The 27,891-nt window shown below is 40.7% G+C and overlaps 1 protein-coding gene across 1 annotated transcript; it reads right to left on the bottom strand.

Moving 5' to 3' along the window:
* Positions 1–8,690: 8,690 nt before the first annotated feature.
* On the bottom strand, positions 8,691–26,485 carry LOC115197214 (junctional adhesion molecule A). The gene is made up of 10 exons (XM_029758538.1): positions 26,217–26,485; positions 19,641–19,700; positions 19,309–19,425; positions 18,984–19,124; positions 18,653–18,855; positions 16,332–16,434; positions 12,390–12,497; positions 10,479–10,491; positions 10,169–10,217; positions 8,691–9,561 (listed from the first exon to the last, which is right to left on the bottom strand). The coding sequence occupies exons 1-10, from the start codon at positions 26,263–26,265 to the stop codon at positions 9,526–9,528; spliced, it is 879 nt and encodes a 292-aa protein (XP_029614398.1). The 5' UTR covers positions 26,266–26,485; the 3' UTR covers positions 8,691–9,525.
* Between the last annotated feature and the right edge of the window lie 1,406 nt (positions 26,486–27,891).

Here is a 27,891-nt window from a genome sequence, read left to right as displayed (position 1 = left end):
GGGGTCAATGTATGCTTGGGGTCAATGTCCATTTGGAAGACCCATTTGCGAACAAGCTTTAACTTCCTGACTGATGTCTTAATGTTGCTTCAATATATCCACATAATTTTCTTGCCTCATGATGCCATCTATTTTGTGCACCAGTCCCTCCTGCAGCAAAGCACTCCCATAACATGCTGCTGCCACCCCCGTGCTTCACGGTTGGGATGGTGTTCTTCGGCTTGCAAGCCACCCCCTTTCTCCTTCAAACATAACGATGGTCATTATGGCCAAATAGTTATATTTTTGTTTCATCAGAACAGAGGACATTTCTCCAAAAAGTACGATCTTTGTCCCCATGTACAGTTGCAAACTGTAGTGTGGCTTTTTTATTGCGGTTTTGGAGCAGTGGCTTCTTCTTTGCTGAGCGGCCTTTCATGTTATGTCGATATAGGACTCGTTTTACAGTATATAGATACTTTTGTACCCGTTTCCTCTAGCATCTTTACAAGGTCCTTTGCTGCTGTTCTGGGATTGATTTGCACTTTTTGCAGCAAAGTACGTTCAACTCTAGGAGACAGAACGCGTCTCCTTCCTGAGCGGTATGACGGCTGCGTGCTCCCATGGTGTTTATACTTGCATACTATTGTTTGTACAGATGAACGTGGTACCTTCAGGCATTTGGAAATTGCTCCCAAGTATGAACCAGACTTGTGGAGGTATACAATTTTTTCTGAGGTCTTGGGAAAAATCAAAAGAAATCAGCCATGAAGTCAAGCAATGAGGCACTGAGTTTGAAGGTAGGCCTTGAAATATATCCACAGGTACACCTCCAATTGACTCAAATTATGTCAATTATCAGAAGCTTCTAAAGCCATGATGTAATTTTCTGGAGTTTACCAAGCTGTTTAAATGCACAGTCAACTTATTGTATGTAAACTTCTGACCCACTGGAATTATGATACAGTGAATTATAAGTGAAATAATCTGTCTAAACAATTGTTGGAAAAATGTGTTCTGTCATGCAGAAAGTATATGTCCTAACCGACTTGCCACAACTATAGTTTGTTAACAAGAAATTTGTGGAGTGGTTGAAAAATGAGTTTTAATGACTATTTCCCAAATTAACTCAAAGAATATCAGAATATCGATTTTACAACAGTCGCGAATTAATCAATTTCCTCTACAGTCTCATTCTGAACTTCGCATAATCTGGGAATCTGCACAAACCCGAGTCCCACCAATGAGTTCGTACCACACCAATTTTAGTTGATTATTTATTTACTAGAAAGCTAAAATGATAAAAAGATAGTCTAGGCTATTGTTTAGAACTTAGTACAACGGGCCAACACACTGACGCGTGTTAACAAAAATGGGGATTCAAAAGACAGAGGAAAAAGTTAAGTATACGAGAGAAATACACATTTTGGAGCATTTGTCAGCTATGCTTATTTTAACTCTAACCTTGCCCCGCACTGCCGCTCTTATGGGTCAGAATATAATGATGTAATTACGTGTTGAAGGTCTCCGCTGTGGGTCTCTGCGTGGACCGTTTCGTCTTCTCGCATGGCGCACTTCTCTGGTCATCCCCAGGATGTCAGTGTCCTTTTTGCTTAGTGGTCTGATTCCTCGCCCTTGTTCTGAAAAGGGTCTTCTGAGGACAGCCAGCCCTGTAGCTCAGGGCTCACAGTGTAGGAATGAAAACAGTGTAGGTACACTCTTCGATGGGGAGTGGAGACCAGGTGATCTGTTCAAAATTCACCCTCTTAGACAGTTACTCATCCGTAGCATGGATAGAATAAGTTTCCTTTGTCTTCAACCTCGTGTTGCGTTTTGGGTTCGTTGACTACTCAGACCTTTGCTGCAGTTCGGGTCACTTAGTCTGATATGTTAATTCTTAACTCACATGTCTTATACCCTCGGGTCAGAAGTGGGCGTAACCGCCTTTAGGGCAATTCTCTGGGCATACCAAGTTATGAGGCTGGAGGTCTAGATTTTACTCCAGCTCCAATTTAGACAACTAACTTCACATTTCAGCTTTGAAAAAACATTCTCTTTGTGTTGGACATTTTCCACACAACGTACAATGTATAAACATCAAGCACATATTAGGAAAACTATTAGTTACAATGTTTTCATTATAACGTCGTCCTTTGACTTTTAATAACATAACAAAAATGACATTCATTTTCATATTGCATCTATCGTCATTACCACCATTGTGGCTGACGGAAACCATTGTTCTAAAGTCCATTTATTGCATGTTTAATGTTCTGAGGCCGGTTCTCCATAGTGAGAGGACAAAGGAATTGTGTCTATTGCCTAAGATTTACAATGGACGTGAGGGGTCATAAAACCCCCACATCTTCAGACCCGTAGATCTCTCCTCCTCTGTTGGGGTGAGAGATAATCTGTAGGGTTGTGGTCTCCTGTATCCTGACCTGTTCAGGACAGTCATGACGTATGTATGTATTGTGGCATACAGCAGGTCAGCCACCGTAGAGGCCTGATAACAGATGGAGTATACGTCGAGGCGATGGCTCCATCTGCTGGACATGCCAGGTCTCGACGGGCTGTCCAGCCAGGACTAATTGGGGCTGATTGGGAGCTGGTGAGTAATCAAGGGCGGATTGCTCACCAGCTGTGCAAGGCCCATAAAGCTGCCAGAAGGGCAGCACACAGGAGGACTGGGGGAAGAAAGGACTCCCGTTTTATTGTTGACGGTTGCATAGGTAACAAGAGGGAGTTCAGTTTTGTCCCAGACAGGATACAGCCAGACCCGGAATCCCAGAAGACGGCATCCCGGAGAGGGTCTCATAGGGGAGCGCTATCCTTTTCAATCTATTATTTAAATAAACACCCTTGAAACTGAGCTAATCCTTCTCTGTCTGTGTCTGACATGGGTAAATATCTTGACCAAACCCCCTGGTCTGCCACTATGTATGTATGTATGTATGCATGTATAAATAAACTAAGCAAAAAAAAAACAAAAAAAAAACATCCTTTTTGACTTAGTCCTTATTCATTAACTTAGATTTTTGGTTGAGATGGAGACATGAATCCAACATCATTTATTGATTTGTAGACAAACTGGAATTAAAGCCAGACTAAGTCTGTGGAACAGAAGGAACTATCCAAGCTGAAGATACATCTCCTTCAAATGTTGATATTTGGTTGCATTGACAACCAAAAAATGTCAATATCACTTTTGAAATACAATAACTAGCTTATTAACTTGGACAAGTTAACAAATGATATGTTGGCCTCACGTCTCCAGCTCAACCAAAAATGTAAGTTAAAGAATAGGATTAAGCCAGTGGCTAAGATGGAACTAAATGTTGACATTTGGTTGCGTTGTCAACCAAACACAACTCAATATTACTGTTGTAATACAGTATAACCTAAAGTTAAGGCTAATTTACACAAATGTAAAATTCAACCTTAACCTCTCTTGGGTAGGGGGCAGTATTTTCACGTCCGGATAAAAAACGTACCCAATTTAGTCTGGTTATTACTCCTGCCCAGAAACTAGAATATGCATATAATTGTTTGATTTGGATAGAAAACACTTTAAAAAGTTTCTAAAACTGTTTGAATGGTGTCTGTGTATAACAGAACTCATATGGCAGGCCAAAACCTGAGAAGATTCTATACAGGAAGTGCCCTCTCTGACCATTTCTTGGTCTTCTATAGCCTCTTTGTCGAAAACAGAGGATCTCTGCTGTAACGTGACATTTTCTAAGGCTCCCATAGGCTCTCAGAAGGCGCCAGAATGGGGAATGATGACTCTGCAGTCCCTGGCTGAAAAACAGTAGCGCTTTTGGAAAGTGGTCGACCTGAGAACAATGACACGGGCGCGCGCGTGCACGTGAAGACACCATATTCTATTTTCAGTCTTTGAACGAAAACGTCTCCCGGTCGGAATATTATCGCTATTTTACGAGAAAAATCGCATAAAATTGATTTTAAACAGCGTTTGACATGCTTCGAAGTACGGTAATGGAATATTTTGAATTTTTTTGTCACGACATGCGTCCGCGTGTCACCGTTCGGATAGGGACCTGAACGCACGGACAAAACAGAGGATATTTGAACATAACAACATTTGTGGTTGAAGTAGAAGTCCTGGGAGTGCATTCTGACGAAGAACAGCAAAGGTAATCCAATTTTTCTTATAGTAATTCTGAGTTTAGTGAACGCCAAACTTGATGGGTGTCAAATCAGCTAGCCCGTGATGGCGAGTTATCTACTCAGAATATTGCAAAATGTGTTTTTGCCGAAAAGCTATTTTAAAATCTGACACCGCGATTGCATAAAAGGAGTTCTGTATCTATATTTCTTAAAATAATTGGGGTTTTTTTACGTTTATCGTGAGTAATTTAGTAAATTCACCGGAAGTTTTCGGTATGTTTACTAGTTCTGAACGTCACATGCTAATGTAAAAAACCGGTTTTTGATATAAATATGAACTTGATTGAACAAAACATGCATGTATTGTATAACATAATGTCCTAGGAGTGTCATCTGATGAAGATCATCAAAAAGGTTAGTGCTGCATTTAGCTGTGGTTTTGTTTTTTGTGACATTATATGCTAGCTTGAAAAATGGGTGTCTGATTATTTCTGGCTGGGTACTCTCCTGACATAATCTAATGTTTTGCTTTCGTTGTAAAGCCTTTTTGAAAATCGGACAATGTGGTTAGATTAACGAGAGTCTTGTCTTTAAAATGGTGTAAAATAGTCATATGTTTGAGAAATTGAAGTTATAGCATTTTTAAGGTTTTTGAATATCGCGCCACTCGATTCCACTGGCTGTTGACTAGGTGAGACGATTTCGTCCAACATACCCGAGAGAGGTTAAAATGAGTAACACATCCATTGCCACATTGAGGTTACTGTAACTATACATTTCTTATTATGTAATCATATAAAGTGTACATGTTCATAATAGCATGAATAGGTCATCGCAGGTCTGTGGAGATCTTCACAATTGCTGTAATAATCTGCGTAGAATGTCAAACGGCATTGATCACTTGCACCATGTAGGCCTACTTTTAATATAATGTCAATTGCAATCCAGGTCATTTAGTTCTGCTATTTGATGAAGCACAGTGATAACAAGAATCTGTTTAAATAAATAAACAAAATATTTGACATTGTATTCCCATTTGAACTTTGCTGTGCTTTTAAAAATGGTTGAAAGTGCAGTGATAACACATTAGAAATTCAACCAATTTTTGGCTGTCTTTTTGAGTGGGTGAATATAGGTTGTAATCAATGTCTCAACCAAATATTACCAAATTATCCATGTTTAAATGACGTGGTTTCTTCATTCTGTAACTATATGATCAAATGTATCGCTATACAGTGACTGCGTACACACACTATGGTTGACCGTGTGGTGCAGAGCGAGTCTTTCATGTTTAATTAACGAGATATACCTTTGTTTTGCAACTGTACAAATTGTATCTTTGAATTTTTTTTGTGTGGAAAATATTAAGGCCACATGGGGACACCTCTTTAATTTGCAAAGGTCAGAGGATATGTTTCCTAATTAGCCCTACAAAACATGGAAACGGTGAATACAATACACTTTTGTTCACAGTGTGCCTTTCAATAATCAAGATCTAGGACAAACCAATTATTGTGAATGATAGATAATACTAAACAATACGAAAGAACACTTGATTTTAGCTTGCCACCCTCTGGCTACATCATCTGGTGTGCGCGTGTGTGTGTGTGTGTGTGTATGGATGCTACAAGAAGAATGTAAAATGACAATGTTAACATCAACAAAGAACATTTTGTTATTATATATTATGCAGTCAATATATGGAAAGTGCAATTTTATTACAAAATGAGTCCTTCAGAGACAATGTCCTCCACGTAAGCATTATGCTAATCTACAAATTAATTAACGTGTCAATCTTAAAATTCTCAAAAATATACAGTACCAGTCAAAAGTTGTAGTTGTAGAATAGTGAAGACATCAAAACTATCAAATAACACATGGAATCATGTAGTAACCAAAGTGTTATTTTTCAAATTCTTCAAAGTAGCCACCCTTTGCCTTTGGCAGCTTTGCACACTATTGGCATTCTCTCAACCAGATTCATGAGGTGGTCACCTGGAAGGCATTTCACTTAACAGGTGTGCCTTGTTAAATTAATTTGTGGAATTTCTTTCCATAACTCTTGCATCTAGAAGTTCTGCTAGCGGAACGCCTCACCAATATCCAAATGGTAGAGCGAGGCGCGAAATACAAAACCTTAAAAATGCTATAACTTCAATTTCTCAAACATATGACTATTTTACACCATTTGAAAGATAAGTCTCTCGTTAATCCAACCACATTGTCTGATTTCAAAAAGGCTTTACAGCGAAAGCAAAACATTAGATTATGTCAGGAGAGTACCCAGCCAAAAATAATCACACAGGCTTTTCAAAGCAAGCATATATGTCACAAAAACCCAAACCACAGCTAAATGCAGCACTAACCTTGATGATCTTCATCAGATGACACTCCTAGGACATTATGTTATACAATACATGCATGTTTTGTTCAATCAAGCTCATATTTATATCAAAAACCAGCTTTTTACATTAGCATGTGATGTTCAGAACTAGCATACCCACCGAAAACTTCCGGTGAATTTACTAAATTACTCATCATAAACGTTGACAAAATACATAACAATTATAGATACAGAACTCCTTTACGCAATCGCTGTGTCAGATTTTGACAAAAGATTTCAAAATGTTCCTTTCCTTTTGCTGTTTAAAATCTATTTTTATGCTATTTTTCTCGTGAAATAGCGATAATATTCCAACCGGACAACGTTGTATTCATTCAAAGAGGGAAAGAAAAAAATGGCGAGGTCTCGTGAACGCGCATCTCCAGTCTCTCTGTCACCAGGCAGTCCACTGACAAACTCTGCTGCTGTTATCTGCCCAGAGACAAGAGACGCGTCAATCCGGTTTCTGAAGGTTTTAGAGAGCCAATGGAAGCCTTAGAAATTGTCACGTAACAGCACAGATACTGTAATTTCGATAGAGATGAGACTACAAATTAGACAGGCCACTCCCTGCTTGTAATTCTCAGGTTTTGGCCTGCCATATGAGTTCTGTTATACTCAGACACCATTCAAACAGTTTTAGAAACGTTGGAGTGGTTTCTATCCAAATCTACTAATAATATGCATATTCTCGTTTCTGGGCAAGAGTAGTAACCAGTTTAAATCGGGTATGTTTTTTTATCCGGCCGTGAAAATACTGCTCCCTATCCCAGACAGGTTAATGCGTTAGAACCAATCACTTGTGTTGTGACAAGGTAGGGGTGGTATACAGACGATAGCCCTATTTGGAAAAAGACCAAGTCCATATCATGGCAAGAACAGCTCAAATAAGCAGAGAGAAACAACAGTCCATCATAGCTTAAAGACATGAAAGTAAGTCAATGAGGAATAAGACATTTTCTTCAAGTGCAGTCACAAAAACCATCAAGCACTATGATGAAACTGGCTCTCATGAGGACTGCCTCAGGAAAGGAAGACTCAAAGTTACCTCTACTGAAGAGGATAAGTTAGAGTTACCAGCCTCAGAAATTGCAGTCCAAATAAATGCTTCAAAGTTCAAGTAACAGACACATAGAGGAGACTCAGGCCTTCATGGTTGAATTGCTGCAAAGAAACCACTACTAAAAAGGGCTCCAATAAGAAGAGACTTGATTGCGTAAAGAAACACAAGCAATGGACATTAGACTGGTGGAAATCTGTCCTTTGGTCTGATGAGTCCAAATTTGAGATATTTTGTTGCAACCACCGGGTCTTTGTGAGACGCAAAGTAGGTGAACAAATGATCTCCACATGCATGGTTCCCACCGTGAAGCACGGAGGAGTTGTGATGGTGCCTTGCTGGTGACACTATGATTTATTTAGAATTCAAGGCACACTTAACCAGCATGGCTACCACAGCATTCTGCAGTCATACGCCATCCCATCTGGTTTTCGCTTAGTGGGCCTAAAATTTTGTTTTTCAACAGGACAATGACCCAACACACCTCCAGGCTGTGTAAGGGCTATTTGACCAAGGAGAGTGGTGGAGTGCTGCATCAGATAACCTGGCCTCCACAATCACCCAACTTTAACCCAATTGAGATGGTTTGGGATGAGTTGGACTGCAGAGTGAAGGAAAAACAGCCAACAAGTGCTCAGCATATGTGGGAACTCCTTCAAGACTGTTGGAAAAGCACTCCAGGTGAAGCTGGTTGAGAGAATGCCAAGAATGTGCAAAGCTGTCAAGGCAAAGGGTGGCTACTTTGAAGGATCACAAACATAAAATATATTTTGATTTGTTTAACACTTTTGGTTACTACATGATTCCATATGTGTTGTCATAACTATTACTCTACAATGTAGAAAATAGTAAAAAATAATGAAAAACCCTTGAATGAGGTATCCAAACTTTTGACTGGTACTGTATATTGCTTAAACCTGATTTGAATTCATCACCTTATGATTTTGCTGTGAGCACCATATAATTTCTTTGGGATGCTCAACCTGATCAAACTTACAAAGAAAGAGACCATGTACAGCTCAGCAAGCCTGGTTGCCAGTCTGTTTCTGGTGTCTTGACAACTCCTCATGTGTTGTCATGACAGCACAAACAGATCTGGGACCAGCAACATCGCAACAAGCAAATGCAAAACAACAATACCATGGAGTTTGACTTTAATACAAACACAATGCCATACAAATTTCTATATATATCGTAAACAAAACATTTCACATTACAACTCACTGAAAGCATGGATTTAGAGTAGACATAACACACAAGGTATGTGTACCAAACTGCACCAAATACCCTACACAATGCCAGAGCCCTAGTCCAAAGTAGCGCACTCTATAGGGAATATTGTGCAATTTGGGAAAAGCCATAAAAGAAAGCAAGGCATGTAGTAATAGGATTAGAAAATGAATGGCCAGTGTTCAAGATTTCATAAATTAGTTTCCTGTTTTTTTCCCCTTACATTTCCTTGAATGCGAGATTTCTTTCACAGAACGGAGGCACTTAAAATATGAAGTATAAGTGAAAGTATTTTTTCAAATCTATACATACAGTCACCACAAAATAGTACAGATGTAGGTAACTGCCAGTTAGAGAAATATTTCGAAATTCATTTTGTTTTTATAAACATATGAAAAAAAATTAAAATCAAAGCACACCAATTCACACCTATCCACAGTGAGCAGGTAAAAGGGGCAGTGGTATTGTCATATATAGGCTATGTCCCAATTATCTCTTCTACCCCCAAAGTGTGCACTTGTTCACTTCCCTTCACTGATTTGAAAGATAATGACTGGTATAAAAAATACGGTGGAAACACCCACTAACCCATGCCTCCAACAACCCAATATTTTGAGATTTGCGGGAAGAAGTGAACGACAGCACACTTCAGGAGAAAGGGGAGATTTTATTGGGACGCACCCATAGTCACTAGTGGCTGTAGACTCCTGGGTATAACCTGGACATGTGTTGCACGCCCTGGCTACACCACGAAAGAAGACTTCTGTCTGAATTCCCCCTGAAACAGACACAGAAGATGGCGGTTACGAAACGAGGCTACACCTTTTCACTGAAATACAAAATATGAAAAGGACAGCAACCATTAACTCTTTAGAGATGGTACTGCATGTGGTCCTCTGTAACTCAGTTGATAGAGCATGGAGCTTGCAACGCCAGGATAATGGGTTCCATTCACGAAAACCACCCATAAGTAAAATATATGCACGCATGACTAAGTCACTTTGGATAAAATAATCTGCTAAATGCCATATATTACACATTACAGGAAAGGGAACTCAGTCAAAATAATTTCCCTGACAACCAAACCATATAATACACTACGATCACAATAATGATCTAGGGATGGAAAGGGTTTTGTTTATCAAAAATGTAATTTAAATATGAGAGCAAACAGAGAGGAGAACTAAGCATATACAAATGATTTTCAGCAGCTGAGAGTTCCTCCTAAATAGACAAATACTATTGTCTGTTCTTTTCAATAATAATCTGTTTGCAAAAACTATACAAACATAAGAGAGAGATGGAAGAAATACTCCGGAAATGAAAGGCCAAAAAAACAAAAGCCTCAGACTTGTAATAAGTGGAAAAATGCAGATGAAACTTACATCTTCATCGCCGGACTCCGATGTTGGCTGGTAGACCACTGAGGGTTTGCTGTAAGAGAAACATATGAGCCAACAGAAACATCTGTATATCTATCAACTACTTTATAGTGTACCATACTGTTGTATTATCAACTGTTAATAAGATGTGCAAGGAAATGTTATATATATATATATATATATATATATATAACACAATTGAAAAACCTCCAAACTACGGTAAGCCCTCAACTCTGGCACTGTAAAACCAATCTGCTAAGTCATGCATTAACAAGAACATATAGGGCAGAGTAGACAGAAAGTAATTAGTTACCTTTCACTCTTTTCTGTAAGGGCAAAAGAAAAAAAATGTATAAATAGTGAGTAAAATGTGTCATTTTTATGGTAATTAAAATATGCATTTGAAGGTTATAGACATTATGAACTGCAGTTATCAGTCACTGATCTGGCCCTGTATTTATAGCGTCTTAAAGTAAGAGTATAGATCAAGGATCAGGTTCCCTCTGTCCATGTCATATTTTTATTTAACTAGGCAAGTCAGTTAAGAACAAATTCTTTTTTACAATGACGGCCTGCCAAAATGCAAAAGGCCTCCTGCGGGGACGGAGGCCTGGGATTAAAAAAAACAACAACATAAATATAACACAAAACACACATCACAACGAGACAACACTACATAAAGAGAGACCTAAGACAACAACATGGCAAGGCAGCAACACATGACAACACAGCATGGTAGCAACACAACATGGTAGCAATAAAACATGGTAGCAGCACAAAACATGGTACAAACACTATTGGACACAGTGAACAGCACAAAGGTCAAGAAGGAAGAGACAATACATCACACAAAGCAACTACAACTGTCAGTAAGAGTGTCCATGATTGAGTCTTTGAATGAAGAGATTGAGATAAAACTGTCCAGTTTGAGTGTTTGTTGCAGCTCATTCCAGGCGCTAGCTGCAGCGAACTGAAAAGAAGAGCAACCCAGGGATGCATGTGCTTTGGGGACCTTTAACAGAATGTGACTGGCAGAACAGGTGTTGTTTGTGGAGGATGAGGGCTGCAGTAGATATCTCAGATAGGGGGGAGTGAGGCCTAAGAGGGTTTTATAAATAGGCATCAACCAGTGGGTCTTGCGACGGGCATACAGAGATGACCAGTTTACAGAGGAGTATAGAGTGCCGTGATGTGTCCTATAAGGAGCATTGGTGGCAAATCTGATGGCCGAATAGTAAAGAACGTCTAGCCGCTCGAGAGCACCATTACCTGTCGATCTATAAATTATGTCTCTGTAATCTAGCATGGGTAGGATGGTCATCTGAATCAGGGTTAGTTTGGCAGCTGGGGTGAAAGAGGAGAGATTACGATAGAGGAAATCAAGTCTGGATTTATTTTAGCCTGTAGCTTTGATATATGCTGAGAGAAGGACTCCCAAGTACTTGTATGAGGTGACTACCTCAAGCTCTAAACCCTCAGAGGTTGTAATAACACGTGTGTTTTGGAGGTCTTCAGAACAAGGTTAAGGGTAGAGAAAGCTTGGACACAAAGAAAGCTTTGTTGTAGAGCATTCAACACAAAATCTGGAGAGGGGCCAGCTGAGTATAAGACTATCATCTGCATATAAATGGATGAGAGCGCATTCTACTGCCTGAGCTATGTTGTTGATGTAAATTGAGAAGAGCGTGGGGCCTAGTATTGAGCCTTGGGGTACTCCCTTGGTGACAAGCAGTGGCTGAGACAGCAGATTGTCTGACTTTATACACTGCACTCAGAGAGGTATTTAGCAAACCAGGCCAAAGACCCCACAGAGACACCAATACACCTTAGCCGACCCACAGGAATGGAATGGTCTACCGTATCAAAAGCTTTGGCAAAGTCAATAAAAATAGCAGCACAGTATTGCTTAGAATCAAGGGCAATGGTGACATCATTAAGGACCTATAAGGTTGCAGTGACACATACATAACCTGAGCGGAAACCAGATTACATACCAGAGAGAATACTACAGACATCAAGAAAGCCAGTCAGTTGATTATTGACAAGCTTTTCAAACACTTGATAAACAGGGCAAAATAGAAATAGGCCTATAACAGTTAGGATCAGCTTGATCTAATTCATTATCATCGAAAAGGCCAATTGGATTCCAGATCGGCATTCCTACTAGACACTTTCTTAATACAGGACAAGGAGTCCTTAGGGTGAATAGGGGATATAAACTCACTGGGCATGTATCCTTTGCGGTGGGCGTACCACAGTCCGAAGCACAGCAGGGCCAGGGCCAGGAGAGCCACAATCACCCCAGCAACAATACCTCCAGTGTTGATGTTGCCTAGAGAGAGAGAAAGAGAGAACATTAGAGAAAGTGGGAGGGAAATGAGATGTGTTACACTGGCTCACGTTTCTAAATGACTGGCTCACGTTTCTAAAGTCAAAATGGGAGAGTGAAATAGTTTCAATATCTCAGGTTCAGTTGAACACTATGGTCCTCGTGTGGAAAAGCAATATGTGAGTTCTGTATGCAATAAAGAACAAAGCAAACACATCTAGGCCAGATGAGTGTGAAAGCACTTTGAAAACCGCTGATGTAAAAAAGGCTTTAGAAATACATTTGATGGATTTGATTGATGAATACAGTGTGTGTAACTGATCAACTGCATGAGATACTAGACAAGATATAATCTGATGGTAAATAGCCAAGCACCTACAAGCACTGTTTATGATTTCAAAAGTTTGTTTGGCAACATCACTACCAGCCCAACCAGTATGGCAACATTTGAGGTTTACAGATTCACATGTGAATCTGCTGCAACAGCAGGGCTCCATACTAACATTTCCCCCACTATCCTGGCAGTCCCAGAAATAGAACCCACTGTCCTGGGAATAAAACCCACTATCCTGGCAGTCCCGGGAATAGAACCCACTGTCCTGGGAATAGAACCCACTGTCCTGGGAATAGAACCCACTGTCCTGGGAATAGAACCCACTGTCCTGGGAATAGAACCCACTGTCCTGGCGCTGAAAGTGCCATGCTCTATCAGATGAGCTACACATATTTTCTATTGCACGACGCCACAATTTTGTTTTGGTGCGACTAAATTATGGTCATGTGGCACCAACTGAAAAATCAGCCCATGATTTGGTCGCACCCCCAAAAAATTGTGGGGTTGCGAGCATGGCTCTGTTGGTAGAGCATGGCTCTTGTAATGCAAGGATAGTGGGTTCGATTTCCGGGACCATCCATACGTAAAATGTATGCACGTATGACTAAGTCGCTTTGAATAAAAGCATCTGCTAAATGACATTTATCATCATATCAAGTCATACAGAGTTCTTCATTAAAAAGTGTAATAGACTACTGAAATGGTATTCAAGAAATAAGTTATTTTTTCATATTTGAATGTGCAACCTAATCCAGTGATTGTCATGCATTATATATTTGACTGTTAAAATAGGGCTCCAGAATTATAATTTTTTCTTCAATTGAGATGAATTTGCCTGCATTTTTATGTGCTCTAATATCATAGGCTAATTTATTTGGGGCTAATTTACCACCCGAAGTGGTAAGTGGAAACTCAAAATGCATTAGCTAGATCAACTAAATAAACTCAAAAAAAGAAACGTCTTCTCACTGTCAACTGCGTTTATTTTCAGCAAACTTAACATGTGGATATATTTGTATGAACATAAGACTCAACAACTGAAACAAACTGAACAAGTTCCACAGACATGTGACAGAAATGGAATAATGTGTGTAACAAAGGGGGTGGGGGGTGAAAATCACTCTTCCACCAAGGCACATGCAAGTTCCCGGACATTTCTGGGGGGATGGCCCTATCCCTCACCCTCCGATCCAACAGGTCCCAGATGTGCTCAATGGGATTGAGATCCGGGCTCTTCGCTGGCCATGGCAGAACACTGACATTCCTGTCTTACAGGAAATCACGCACAGAACGAGCAGTATGGCTGGTGGCATTGTCATGCTGGAGGGTCATGTCAGGATGAGCCTGCAGGAAGGGTACCACATGAGGGAGGAGGATGTCTTCCCTGTAACGCACAGTGTTGAGATTGCCTGCAATGACAACAAGCTCAGTCCGATGATGCTGTGACACACCACCCAAGACCATGACGGACCCTCCACCTCCAAATCGATCCCGCTCCAGAGTACAGGCCTCGATGTAACACTCATTCCGTCGACAATAAACGCAAATCCGACCATCACCCCTGGTGAGACAAAACCACAACTCGTCAGTGAAGAGCACTTTTTGCCAGTCCTGTCTGGTCCAGCGACAGTGGGTTTTGCGCCTATAGGCGACGTTGTTGCCGGTGATGTCTGGTGAGGACCTGCCTTACAACAGGCCTACAGTCCAGCCTCTCTCAGCCTATTGCGGATATTCTGAGCACTGATGGAGGGATTGTGCGTTCCTGGTATAACTCGGGCAGTTGTTGTTGCCATCCTGTACCTGTCCCACAGGTGTGATGTTCGGATGTACCGATCCTGTGCAGGTGTTACATGTGGTCTGCCACTGCGAGGACGATCAGCTGTGCGTCCTGTCTCCCTGTAGCTCTGTCTTAGACGTCTCATTGTACGGACATTGCAATTTATTGCCCTGCCTACATCTGCAGTCCTCATGCCTCCTTGCAGCATGCCTACGGCACATTCACGCAGATGAGCAGAGACACTGGGCATCTTTCTTTTGGAGTTTTTCCAGAGTCAGTAGAAAGGCCTCTTTAGTGTCCTAAGTTTTTATAACTGTGACCTTAATTTCCAACCGTCAGTAAGCTGTTAGTGTCTTAATGACCGCTCCACAGGTGCATGTTCATTAATTGTTTATGGTTCATTGAACAAGCATGGGAAACAGTGTTTAAACCCTTTACAATGAAGATCTGTGAAGTTTTGGATTTTTACAAATTATCTTTGAAAGACAGGGTCCTGAAAAAGGGATGTTTCTTTTTTTGCTGAGTTTATAATACCCACTGCTAGTAGCCATGTATAAATCTAACAGTAAAATGTAATGTCCCAAAAAACCTTGCAGTTGTAGCCTACCGCCCCAATGAGGCCTATGCGCTCCCAATGGCATATTTGCATTTTGCATCCTCCGTATCGCAAAGCCATATAAAATATATTGTTTGCAAAATAGTTGCTATTGAGCTCAAAATTGAGAGTTGCGAAATAAACAAGTATACCTACAGAATCCGGAGATCCTCCTCACTCCAACCATGACAGCTGTGTTTTCCAAGCAACTGGATTTTAAAATGTTATTCAATCAGGACACTTTCTTTCCCTTCCCGAGCATTTTTCCCCCCCGGGAAAGGGGAGAGAGTGGCTCGCGTGACACAGCAGGCCTCAGCAAAACAGGTACAGGATCAGGGAGGCTTTTATTACAGGAATCATGAGGATAATGTACCACATTGTTTGACCAAATCATGGTTTTAGCCTCCTAAAAAAAGGACGTTTTGAGTGAAGTGACCATGTAGAATGTGCAGCTCGCACCGATGTGACCAATAAAAATGTTCCCTCACACAGCCAAGTCAAAGGGTGTCAAAATGCGACTAAATGGTAGCAGTCTGGAGACCTGAACAGGTCGGAGGATTAAACAGCCCGCAACATGGTTTCTGAATGTAAAATGCACCCCGTCAATTGAGATACATCCAGCCAATGCGCCGAAGCCAATGCGCCGAAGAAGGGGAGAAACTAACGCTGGAAATATGGTCACAATCTTTGAACAGTTTAGGCTAGAGACAAGCTCTGATGTAATGGTGCAAACACTGCTTGCTTTTTTTCTCTAGGGCACTCAGATACAGTGAAGCCTAATCATTAAAACAATTATATCTGGAAGATTTGTTTTCTAGGAGCTAAAAATTCCAAGCCGCACAGTAAAATATTTAGGAGCATATGCGACCGGTCGCACTTTAGAGCCTTGCCTATGACCTACATTTCAGTGCAGGAAACACTTTCCTTTATCGCCTTCCTATACATTTTTTTTTTGTCAGTAAGCTTTCAACCAAACCATAGTGTTTTACATCGAGTTGATGGCCCAGTAAATTAGTTAGTTGAACAATTCTATATTGCTTTTAATTTTGGTAAAATGTTTATTCTTATCCTCGGTTTAGCCCAGGCTAGTCTACAATGGGCTTTTCCCCATAGAAAGCAAAGGGCACTTACGGACTTCCATCCTCACAGCTTGACAGCGTTGAACAGGGCCGGCATCGTTCATAGCTTCACAGCTGTAGTCTCCTGTATCTATCACCAAAGCAGAGGGAAACTCCTGCAGCAGAGATAGAGATGTTTACAAATCACTAATATAAAATACAAGGTGAATAACTGAAATGAGAGAGAGCGAGATGTGAAGTTGCCAAACAGTAATGTGTTAAGGGCGTTCGCATGCTTCCCAGCCAAAACAGTTCGTAACAGTTTGTGCATATGACAACATTTTGGTCTTGGGCAAGTTTTTTTTTCCCTCGGTTGTTTGTCCGCACAACATTTTTTCAAGTCAACAGCCGAAGTCAACGCCCCTTCGTCGGTGATTGGTCAACAGTAGGGATTCTTCAATTAAGTGTTTGTTGTCATTCAATGAAATAATAAATAATTTATCCACATTTCTTCACTACTGCACCAAAAATATTAGCAAGATGTAAAAATCGCACGACTAAGATCTCCTCGCCAAAAACGTCCAAATTAATGACAGATGTCTTATCAGATTAAATTTGACTATTTTGAGGCGTCTCAAGATGGAAAAAGTACTATTGCCGCTTTTTTTACATTTTTCAAGCAAAGGTCTTTTAACCTGTTTAATCTAGGGGGCAGTATTGAGAATTTTGGAAAAAAATATGTGCCCATTTTTAACTGCCTCCTACACCAACTCAGAAGCTAGAATATGCATATTATTGTTCAGGTTTGGATAGAAAACACTCTGAATTTTCTAAAACAGTTTGAATGGTGTCTGTAAGTATAACAAAACTCATATTGCAGGCAAAAACCTGTGAAAAATAGATTTTAAAAAAATTGAATTTTGTGACTGTACTATTTAGTGTCATTGTTTTATAGATACCATAGTGAGAAAGGATTCAGTTCGCAACTCCTAAGGCTTCCACTAGATGTCAACGATCTTTATAAAGTTGTTTGACGCATCTGTGATTAATACAGACCGAATTAGAATGCTTGTAAGTTGACACGTCATCACTTCATTTTTTGCGCCTGCGCATAAATCTGAGAAGAGTGTCTTTGTCATAATCGTTTATTCTAGACACTTGATAGGTTGTGTGAAAATATTACTGATGTTTACTGATGTTTCACGTTAAAAATGGACCAAAAGATTAATGCTAAACAACGTTTGACATGTTTGAACAAACGTAAATAGATTATTTACTAGGTTTTCTTTAGCTTTTCGGCGTGACTTTACACTGCCCACCTCATTTTGTGGGAGCCTACTGAACGCTAACTATTTGGACATAAATTATGAACTTTGTCAAAAGAAACCACATTTGTTCTGGACCTGGGATCGCTGGCAGCGCCTTCTGATGGAGATAATCAAAGGTAAGGGGATATTTAGAATGTTATTATCGATATTAGATGATGCTAATGCTAACTGTATAGCTTAGCTTAGCTTGCTGTTGTTAGCATAGTACCCAGTTTATTGCAAAATGTGATTTCCCAGTAAAGTTATTTTGAGATCTGGCCATTCGGTAGCAATTACAAGATGATAATATATTATTCTTTGAATGACAATATTATAATTTACCAATGTTTTCGAATAGTAATTCCGTGATTTGTAATGCTGGATTCACTGGGAGCATTCGAGCCGAAAAAAATTCTGAATTTCACCGCGACTGTAAATGCTGTTTTTGGATATAAATATGAACTTGATGGAACTAAAAATGCATGTATTGTATAACATAATGTCCTATGAGTGTCATCTGATGCAGATTGTCAAAGGTAAGTGCATAATTCTAGCTAGTTTTCTGTCTGTTGATGCCCTTCTTTGAATTGGCTAAACTTTACACACAGCTATTGTCAATGTACTCTCCTAACATAACCTAACTTTATGCATTCTCCGTAAAGCCTCTGAAAATCGGACAGCGTGGTTAGATTTAGGAGATATATCTTTCAAATGGAGGAAAATAGTTGATTATTTGATTATTTGAAATGATTACTCTTGCAGTTTTGAATTCCCCGCCATGGTCACATGACAATGAATCCCAATACCGGGATAAGATCGGGATAAGATCCTCAACAGGTTTTAAGGGAGTATGTAGGCACACTTGTTAGTTTTGCCTAGCTGAGTTTGGCTAGGCGCTAGCTGAACTGAAGCATGATGACGCCTTTAGCCTGCCGAGTTGACCATACAGCACAAACACATCCTGGACCTGGGTTGTACTAATCGGCTCCTCCCCCCAAATTTTTTAATATATTGTTTTTGTTGTCCATTGCAAAATGGTTTGCCCTAATGAATATGATCCAGGTGAGGTATATTCAGCACCACTGACCAGGTTGCCATTGAGAGGATTGATCTTGTAGGTGTAGTTCTTGAAGGCAGGGAACTGGCTGGGGTCCACAGGAAGAGGGGTCTTGTCCTTATACCACTTGTAGGTGGGGGAAGGAGACCCCTCTGCATCATGACAGGACAGTAGCACGCGATGCCCCGTCGTCACAGAGGTAGGGATCCTACACATGGGCACGGATGGAGGTACTGCAGGAGGATGCAAGAGAGGTAGTGAGAGGCAGCAGAGAGTGAGAGCAGAGAGGCACTAGCCTTATTGGTTAATTAACCAGAAATTATAGATATGTTGCGCAATAGTTAGATAAGACTCTCCTTACCTAAAACAGTGAGATTCACTTTGGTATCCCCAACATACTGTTTGTTAGACACCTCACATTGATACTGCCCATTATCTTTGCGCGTCACCTTGTTGAACCTCAGCATCCCATCAAACATAGTGACACGGCCCTCATAAAGTGCTGAGAGAGAGCAAGATAATCAGTGATTATAAAAAAAATGTAATTATTATGGCAGGTAACTAATTTGTGGTAAGTATATCTAGCCCTAATTGTAGAAAAATGCAGAAGCAATCACGACACATATACAAGAAGTCATATGTCATGCATTTCCTTGGAATCAAGTGTGAACAGTTTGTGTACTTACTGGTGGGTTTACCATCGAAAATGACATAGGTCGTAGAACCCTTCATGTCCCTAAACTTCCACTCAACTCTGGCATCTGCCCCAAAGTCAGCCGAGTGAGTACAGTAAAGATCAGCCCCTGTAGAGATGAGATTGATCATTTTAACTGCATTACTTGGGGATAAATATGCCAAATAGCACTATTCCTTGCTTAAATACATTATTCCTTGCTTGTAACACACACACACACACACACACACACACACACACACACACCACACAATGACAGGTGTACGCTTTTGTTTATTTTAGAAACTGCCCATTTAGAGTTCATTTCCATTCTCCAGGACTTACCCTCATTCTCTTTAGCCCTCACATCTGGATTTTTGGTTGTAACTGTGAAGGCCTCTACACCTGGGGAAAGGGAGAGAAAAGTAAAGCGAGCAGTCAGGGAAATTAAGGAGATGACATTGCATCTTTGGAATTTAAACACCAAGTGCTCCAGTCTTACCACTACTAACACAACAGAAACACACACACACCTTCAGAGATGACTGGTTTAGTTTCTGCTGAACTTAGGAAGAACCTTTAATGACCCGCCCCTATCGCCCTTTAAAGCCCTAAGAGCATGTCTGGTGCTCTGCCAACCAATGGCCTGAAGCCTACAGCGTGTGGACTGACTGCGGACAAATTCTGGTAAATGTGACTCACTCCTCTGTACTGAGCCAGAAACCTTCATGTGAAACTGGGCCAGAACAGTCTGAAGGGCCCTTTCAGAGTGGGAAACCAAGAACACTATATTATTTTCTGCTTAATAAAAATTGGATGGACATTTGGACAATAAAGCGTCTTTCTAAATTTGAATAGACTGGACTGTAAGTATGTCCACTCCAGACATTTAGAGTCTATGGTCCAGCCAGAGACCTACTGAGCAGTCACACCATTCACCACCAAATGTATGTCCCAGCAACAGACAGGCACTAGAGGCAGGTGGCGCACATGACATTAGTAACAGTTACAACCTTGGCAGTAATACTGTACATTCCAGGTACATGCAGGATAGGACAGCCTAGCTCATTTCTACACACTAGTGTCATATTAGAGGATATTATATATCCAGCTAGTGGTGTAAAGTAACTAAGTAAAAATACTTAGCAGTATCTGTATTTTACTATTTATTATTTTTGAAAACTTTTACTCCCATACATTTTCACTGACACCCAAAAGTACTCGTTACATTTCGAATGCTCATGCAAGACAGCAATATAATCCAATTCACGCACCGATCAATATAACACGGTATCATCCCTACTGCCTCTGATCTGGCGGATTCACTCAACACAAATACAGCGTTTGTAAATTATACCCAAGTGTTGGAGTGTGCCCCTGGCTGTTTGTATTTTTTACAAAATAATAATTGTTCCTTATGGTTATAAAGAATTTGATGTATAGCATTTGTTTACTTTTACTCAAGTATGACAATTGTGTAATTGTTCTACCACTGTATTTAAGTACATTTAAAACCAGATACTTTTACTCAAGTAGTATTTAGCTGGGTGACTTTCCCTTGAGTCACCTTAATAGAAAATGTCTTTACTTTTACTCAACAGCCTTTATTTGAGGGGAGTTAGTGACTGAACAACAAGGTGAGACATTAACCACACAGATAACAGGTGGAAAGTAGTTGCCCTTGTGTTGATGTTTGGAATGTTTAAAGGCCTTCTACATCAGTCAAATGTTTAGCTCAACTCTTGAAACTAAGATTATAGTCGAGGTGTTTTTTAACAGCACAAAGGCTGCCCAATAGTTCAGTGTGGCTCATAAGTGTCTTGTTAAAGGACCATATCACTAGGCCGACTTGACTCACAGCGGACTACAGCTTGAAAGTAGTTCTAACTGAGATGTAAATGCTCCCATACAGCCGTTACACCGTCGCTAGTGGAAAACCCAGACAGCAAAAATAATTCGTAAAACTTTTCTTGCCGATACGTTTTGTTCTCGATTCGGAAGAAACTTGTCTTTTATAAATGACCGTGTCCAGTTACAGGTGGTACTCCAAATACCAGAGAAAATTTAGAAAGATAAATGGCGATTCCACACCAGCGGAGGAAGAAAATATTTTTGCCAGAACAATTTTCACCTAGACTTAAATTGGGAGTAAGGCTGTTTGACGTGCTTTTTACATTTGTATCACAATCATGATGAAAGTGACCATTCTAGGCCATTTTTAGACCTATACCTGCCTACTGTAAGACTTGATCTCTGAACCATACATGATACAGACAACATCTTGGTGTCAGTATAGTCCTTATAGTGTGCTCTAACATATGGAGTATGCATAAATTCTGAAATACAAATACTGACATTTATTCAACATAAAAAAAATATTAATATGAATCTCAAAAGTATCCTTTTTGATTTTGTTCATTTTAAGACATATACTTGTCCAAACAATATAAGTACATAATATTTCCAGAGTGGGCTCTCTGCTAATTCTGACGTTTTAATCAATATTAGGAGCACCACCAACAGAATGAATGGTAAATGGATTCAAAGTGAACTCCCATCGCTGGTGATTTGCTGTATGTGCAATCCTAAAGGAGGGCTGCGATTGATTAATGACCTATAAATGTCAATTTCTATGTACAAAATGGGTAATATCATTAAAAGTACCAGAGCCCACTCTGGAAACTGTACATGTTTGAAGAGTATATTGTTCCCTGTCAACTCTGCTTTCAAGTTAGCCACACATTGTAATGGTCCAATGGAAATGCTTCCATACAGCCGTTACCACAGCTACAGCTAGCGGAAAGCCCCGGCAGCAAGATTATATTGGACAAATTCAGGTAGGTCCCTCCCCATTTTGTTTAGTTTGCTTCTATTTGGTTCTTAAAAATGGGAAAAGGGTTGCAAGACATAATGAATACACCCCTGGTCATTTCAGACAGTCTGAAAAAGTTAAATATCATAAATATCATCGCTGCAGTCTCATCGCTGCAACTCCCGGACGGACTCGGGAGAGGCGAAGGTCGAGAGCCGTGTGTCCTCCGAAACACGACCCAACCAAGCTGCACTGCTTCTTGACATAATGCCCACTTAATCCGGAAGCCAGCCGCACCGATGCGTCGGAGGAAACACCGTGCACCTGGCGACAGTGTCAGCGTGCACTGCGCCCGGCCCACCACAGGAGTCGCTAGTGTGCGATAGGACAAGGACATCCCTGCCGGCCAAGCCCTCCCCTAACGCGGACGACGTTGGGCCAATTGTGCACCGCCCCATGGGTCTCCCGGTCGCGGTCGGCTGCGACAAAGCCTGGACTCCAACCGAGAATCTCTAGTGGCACAGCTAGCACTGCCTTAGACCACTGTGCCACTCGGGAGGTCCTGCATTGATCATTCTATTGGTTTACGACATTCTGGTGAGCAAGGCTTTATTTAGTATTCTAGAAGAGCATCAGGTAATGACAGAAGAGAAGCTGCATGCATCTAGTTATAGACAAGTTGACAAACAAAGCCTACCTTAATGTCAAAGTATAAGCAGAAAAAAAAATCTAAACGAGGCTGAAAATAATTTGTTCCCCCCACACCCTGTGTCAATAAAATCTTTCTGCTGTCCCTGAGTAATGTGCACAGGTAGCCTACATGAGCCTTTTGAAGTAACTGTTTTACAATCAGATGAAAACATCATGACTGGTTGTATTTATGCCACATTCAAAAAAAGATAGGCCCATACATTTTAAAAGTTAGATGACATCTGTATTATTAGGCCCACAGAGATCACATTAAATTATTATGGACTCTATATGTAATTCTATGCTTAGGCCCCAAAAAAGTATATAAAAAAAAGCATGTGCAGGTCCCTGTACATGGAAGAAATTAAATCTACTTTCATCCCTGAGTACTGTTTGGCGTAGCACAGAGAATTTGTGACCAACCTTAACTAGTCGATACTTCCTCAATTCCCGACTTGGAAGACAACCAATGTCTTCTAAAATGTCCATGTCTAGTTACAGGGGGTTCGTTTGAACTTACAAAATGCTCAGTTATTAAATTAAAATGTTTTGCTCCCTGATGTAATCCAACAATGTGTACGCCGACACCTTGTCCATTTCAGATCTTCTCTCATTGATTGAGACAGGTTAGAGTCATGACATGCAGCACTTTGGGGTGGACACCCACCTGTCTCAATCAATGAGTGGGTTCAAATAATCTAAGCGTGTTTTGCACAGGGTGAAAGTTGAGTCGTTTTGGAACCGGGCTGCCTCCCGGGCGTGAGCCAGCTGCCCCGTTCAAATCCCATGGTAAAGTTGGTTCAAAACAAAAAGGGAAATAATAAAACATGAGGAGTAATGAGTAGGATACTGTGTTTTCACATGAAAAAGTGATTGCTTTTGATAAACACTTCATCTGCCTTCCCAGTGAAAACTAGCTTGACAATTCAAACATACAGTGCCTTCAGAAAGTATTCAGACCCCTTGACTTTTTCAACAACAAAAAATTAGATTACAGCCTTGTTCAAAAATGTATAGTCCCCCCCCCCCCCAAACGACACACAGACAATAAAAAAACTGAAATATTACATTTACATAAGTATTCAGACCTTTTACTTTGTTCAGGCACCTTTGGCAGTGATTACAGCCTTGCGTCTTCTTGGGTACAAGCGCAGGACCCCTGTATTTGGTAAGTTTCTCACATTCTTCTCTGCAGATCCTCTCAAGCTCTGTCATGTTGGATGGGGAGCATTGCTGCACAGCTATTTTTAAGTCTCTCCAGAGATTTTCCGATCGGGTTCAAGTCCGTGCTTTGGCTGGGCCACTCAAGGACATTCAGAGACTTGTCCCGAAGCCACGCCTACATTGTCTTGGCTGTGTGCTTAGGGTCGCTGTCCTGTCTGAGGTCCTGAGCGCTCGGGAGCAGGTTTTCATCAAGGATCTCTCTGTAATTTGCTCCGTTCATCTTTGTCTCGATCGTGACTAGTCTCCTAGTCCCTGCCACCAAAAAACATCCCCACAGCATGATGCTGCCACCATGCTTCACCGTAGGAATGGTGCCAGGTTTCCTCCAGACGTGACACTTGGCATTCAGGCCAAAGAGATCAATCTTGGTTTCATCAGACCAGAGAATCTTGTTTCTCATGGTCTGAGAGTCTTTAGGTGCCTTCTGGCAAACTCCAAGCGGGCTGTTATGTGCCTTTTACTGAGGAGTGGCTCCCATCTGGCCACTACCATAAAGGCCTGATTGGTGGAGTGCTTCAGAATTGGTTGTCCATCTGGAATGTTCTCCCATCTCCACAGAGGGACTCTAGAGCCCTGTCAGAGTGACCATCGGGGTCTTGGTAATCTCCCTGAGCAAGGTCCATCTCCCCCGATTTCTCAGTTTGGCCAGGCAGCCAGCTCTAGGAAGAGTCTTGGTGGTTCAAAACTTCTTCCATTTAAGAATGATGGATGCCATTGTGTTTTTGGGGACCTTCAATGCTGCATAAATGCCTTGGTACCCTTCACCAGATCTGTGCCTGGACACAATCCCATCTCAGAGCTCTACGGACAATTCCTTCGACCTTATGACTTGGTTTTTGCTCTGACATGTCCCACTGTTGACGGTGCCTTATATAGACAGGCGTGTTCCTTTCCAAATCATGTCCAATCAACTGAATTTACCACAGGTGGACTCCAATCAAGTTGTAGAAACATCTCAAGGATGATCAATGGAAACAGGACCTGAGCTCAATTTCATGTCTCATAGGAAAGGTTCTAAATAATTACGTAAATAAGGGTATTTTTTTGTTTTTAATACATTTGCAAAGAATTTTGAAAACCTGTTTCGCTTTTTCATTATAGGGTATCATGTGTAGATTGCTGGGGAAATTATTTTATTTAATCCATTTTAGAATAAGGCTGTAACGTAACAAAATGTGGAAAAAGTCAAGGTCTGAATACTTTCCAAAAGCACTGTATTTTACAGAAAAGAGATGTTTCTGGAGGATGCACCATGTTTTCTTTTTGACAACATGACCGATCATCGCAGATTACTGTTCGACTTGAGAAGGGTCCTCTTCTCTCACCACTTTTGACCGATCACATCACAGGTCATGGACCGGTGCCCAGCAAAATCAAAGATTTGAAATAGTCAAGATGGCGTACACATTGTCAGATTACTTCATGGAGCGAAAAAATACAACATTTAATAACAGAGCATTTTCTAAATTCAAATTAACCACCTAAACGGTTTGGTTGGAAATTCTCTGTGCTATGCCAAACCTATCTAATAACGCCCCTCAGCCAGCTGCAACAGAGTAATTTTTTAATGTCTATTTATTTAACTAGGCAAGTCAGTTAAGAACAAATTCTTATTTACAATGACGGCCTACCCGGACCAAACACTAACCCGGAGGACACTGGGCCAATTTTGCACCGCCCTATGGGACTCTCAATCACAGCCAGTTGTGATACAGCCTGGAATCAAACCAGGGTCTGAATTGACACCTCTCGCACTGGGTTGCAGTGCCTTAGACCACTGTGATACAGCCTGGAATCAAACCAGGGTCTAGCACCGAGATGCAGTGCCTTAGACCGCTGTGTCACTTGGGAGTAATGGTCTGACTAGGTTATATTTCTAATAGCTAGTCAGATGTATGTGAATCACTGTAGATATATTGTTTCCTACTTTTTAAGAACTGTGTACAATGACTTAGCCAAGGCAAGCCCCTACTGATCCCAGGTCTGTTAATTATGTTGTTTTCTTATTTTGGGTTGGGTAAACTGATCTATGACCTGTGCCTACCTGTGGGCCTAAAGTGAAAGTTTAGAAAATATACAGCAATCAAGTGCATACCTTACTAATTCAATAAACACTCAATTGAAACGTAGGATAGTATAAACGTAGGGCTAATTTAAAGTCATGAGGAGTTTAGATCGACAGAAGGAGCACTCACCTGTTGCATGAAAGAATAGAAACATCGAAACCAAGCAGCTGACAAACATGTCGGCCCGAACACCTGAAGCCTTTGTTTCAAAAGCCAGCGATGTGTCCAATTTCGTTTAAAAAAAAGATTCGATTATTCCAGCAATCAAAGTGCAATTCAGTAATTGTTGACACGTTAGCCCACTCGGTTTGAAATATATACTTTCGACGAACAAGAACTCTACGCCCTTCCGCACCGACCGACTGCTCCTGTAGAACAATATGATAGGTATTCCGTCGAAACTGTGACGCAATCCATTACCTACGTGACGTATGTCAATATAAAGCAGTCTATTGGTTTATTTCAATAACCGGTTTCACTTGATTAGTATTTTACAGAATATTCTTTACACTGACATACAGTATTTTAAGTATTAGCCTATGTGGTATTTAAAACGAAAATCTCAATCATCACAGCTGAATACAAGGTACATAGTCCACTCATGATAGTGAGACTAAATAATGTTAGTTGTTTTCATTTTCAGTGTAGTAGATTTTCAGTGTCCCTGTGTAAATAAGCACATATCTCTTTCACATGAATTTAATAGAAATTACAACAAATTAACCTATAACACAAAATAATATTAGATGCTGAGGGTGATATTAACTTCATAGAAATGTAGTCAACTTTTGGAAATATGATGTGATCAAAAGTAAAACAAACTAAGAATACACAAAGAACCATCAAATTCATTATTTGCTAAGTGACTCCAATAACAACTGATCCAGAACACCAGTGACAGTCAGCTGGTAGCGGAAGAAACAGTCAACCAACAGACATGGTGTCCGGCTTAGTTTTGCATTTAAATAAGCCTTTCCATAATAGTTTTTATTTCTAAGATAAAAGGCACCATTTTTTATTCCAAATAATATGTCTGCAGCAAGTGAGTGTACATACACTAAGGGGCCAGTTTATTAGGTACACACATCTAGTATAAGGACGGACCCCCCTTTGCCTCCAGAAAAGCCTGAATTCTTTGCGCATGGAAACATTGCTCAATGGGTATCAAGAGACTTAACGTGTGCCAGGAAAACATTCCCCACAATAATTGTACATAACAATAATGAGGCTATATATACTGCTCAAAAAAATAAAGGGAACACTAAAATAACACATCCTAGATCTGAATGAATGAAATAATCTTATTAAATACTTTTTTCTTTACATACTTGAATGTGCTGACAACAAAATCACACAAAAATAATCAATGGAAATCCAGTTTATCAACCCATGGAGGTCTGGATTTGGAGTCACACTCAAAATTAAAGTGGAAAACCACACTACAGGCTGATCCAACTTTGATGTAATGTCCTTAAAACAAGTCAAAATGAGGCTCAGTAGTGTGTGTGGCCTCCACGTGCCTGTATGACCTCCCTACAATGCCTGGGCATGCTCCTGATGAGGTGGCGGATGGTCTTCTGAGGGATCTCCTCCCAGACCTGGACTAAAGCATCCGCCAACTCCTGGACAGTCTGTGGTGCAACGTGGCGTTGGTGGATGGAGCGAGACATGATGTCCCAGATGTGCTCAATTGGATTCAGGTCTGGGGAACGGGCGGGCCAGTCCATAGCATCAATGCTTTCCTCTTGCAGGAACTGCTGACACACTCCAGCCACACGAGGTCTAGCATTGTCTTGCATTAGGA

Source organism: Salmo trutta, chromosome 7 (genome assembly GCF_901001165.1).
Source record: "Salmo trutta chromosome 7, fSalTru1.1, whole genome shotgun sequence".
Lineage (NCBI taxonomy): Eukaryota > Metazoa > Chordata > Actinopteri > Salmoniformes > Salmonidae > Salmo > Salmo trutta.
Note: the sequence above shows the minus strand (reverse complement) of the source record. Positions and strands in the feature narration are given on the sequence as shown.

Coding starts and splice junctions, on each gene's coding strand:
- LOC115197214 (XM_029758538.1), bottom strand. CDS start 26,265: ATGTTTGTCAGCTGCTTGGTTTCGATGTTTCTATTCTTTCATGCAACA. Junction 19,125..19,308: donor TTTCGATGGTAAACCCACCA/GTAAGTACACAA, acceptor GCTCTCTCTCAG/CACTTTATGAGGGCCGTGTC. Junction 9,562..10,168: donor CGGAGTCCGGCGATGAAGAT/GTAAGTTTCATC, acceptor TGTCTGTTTCAG/GGGGAATTCAGACAGAAGTC.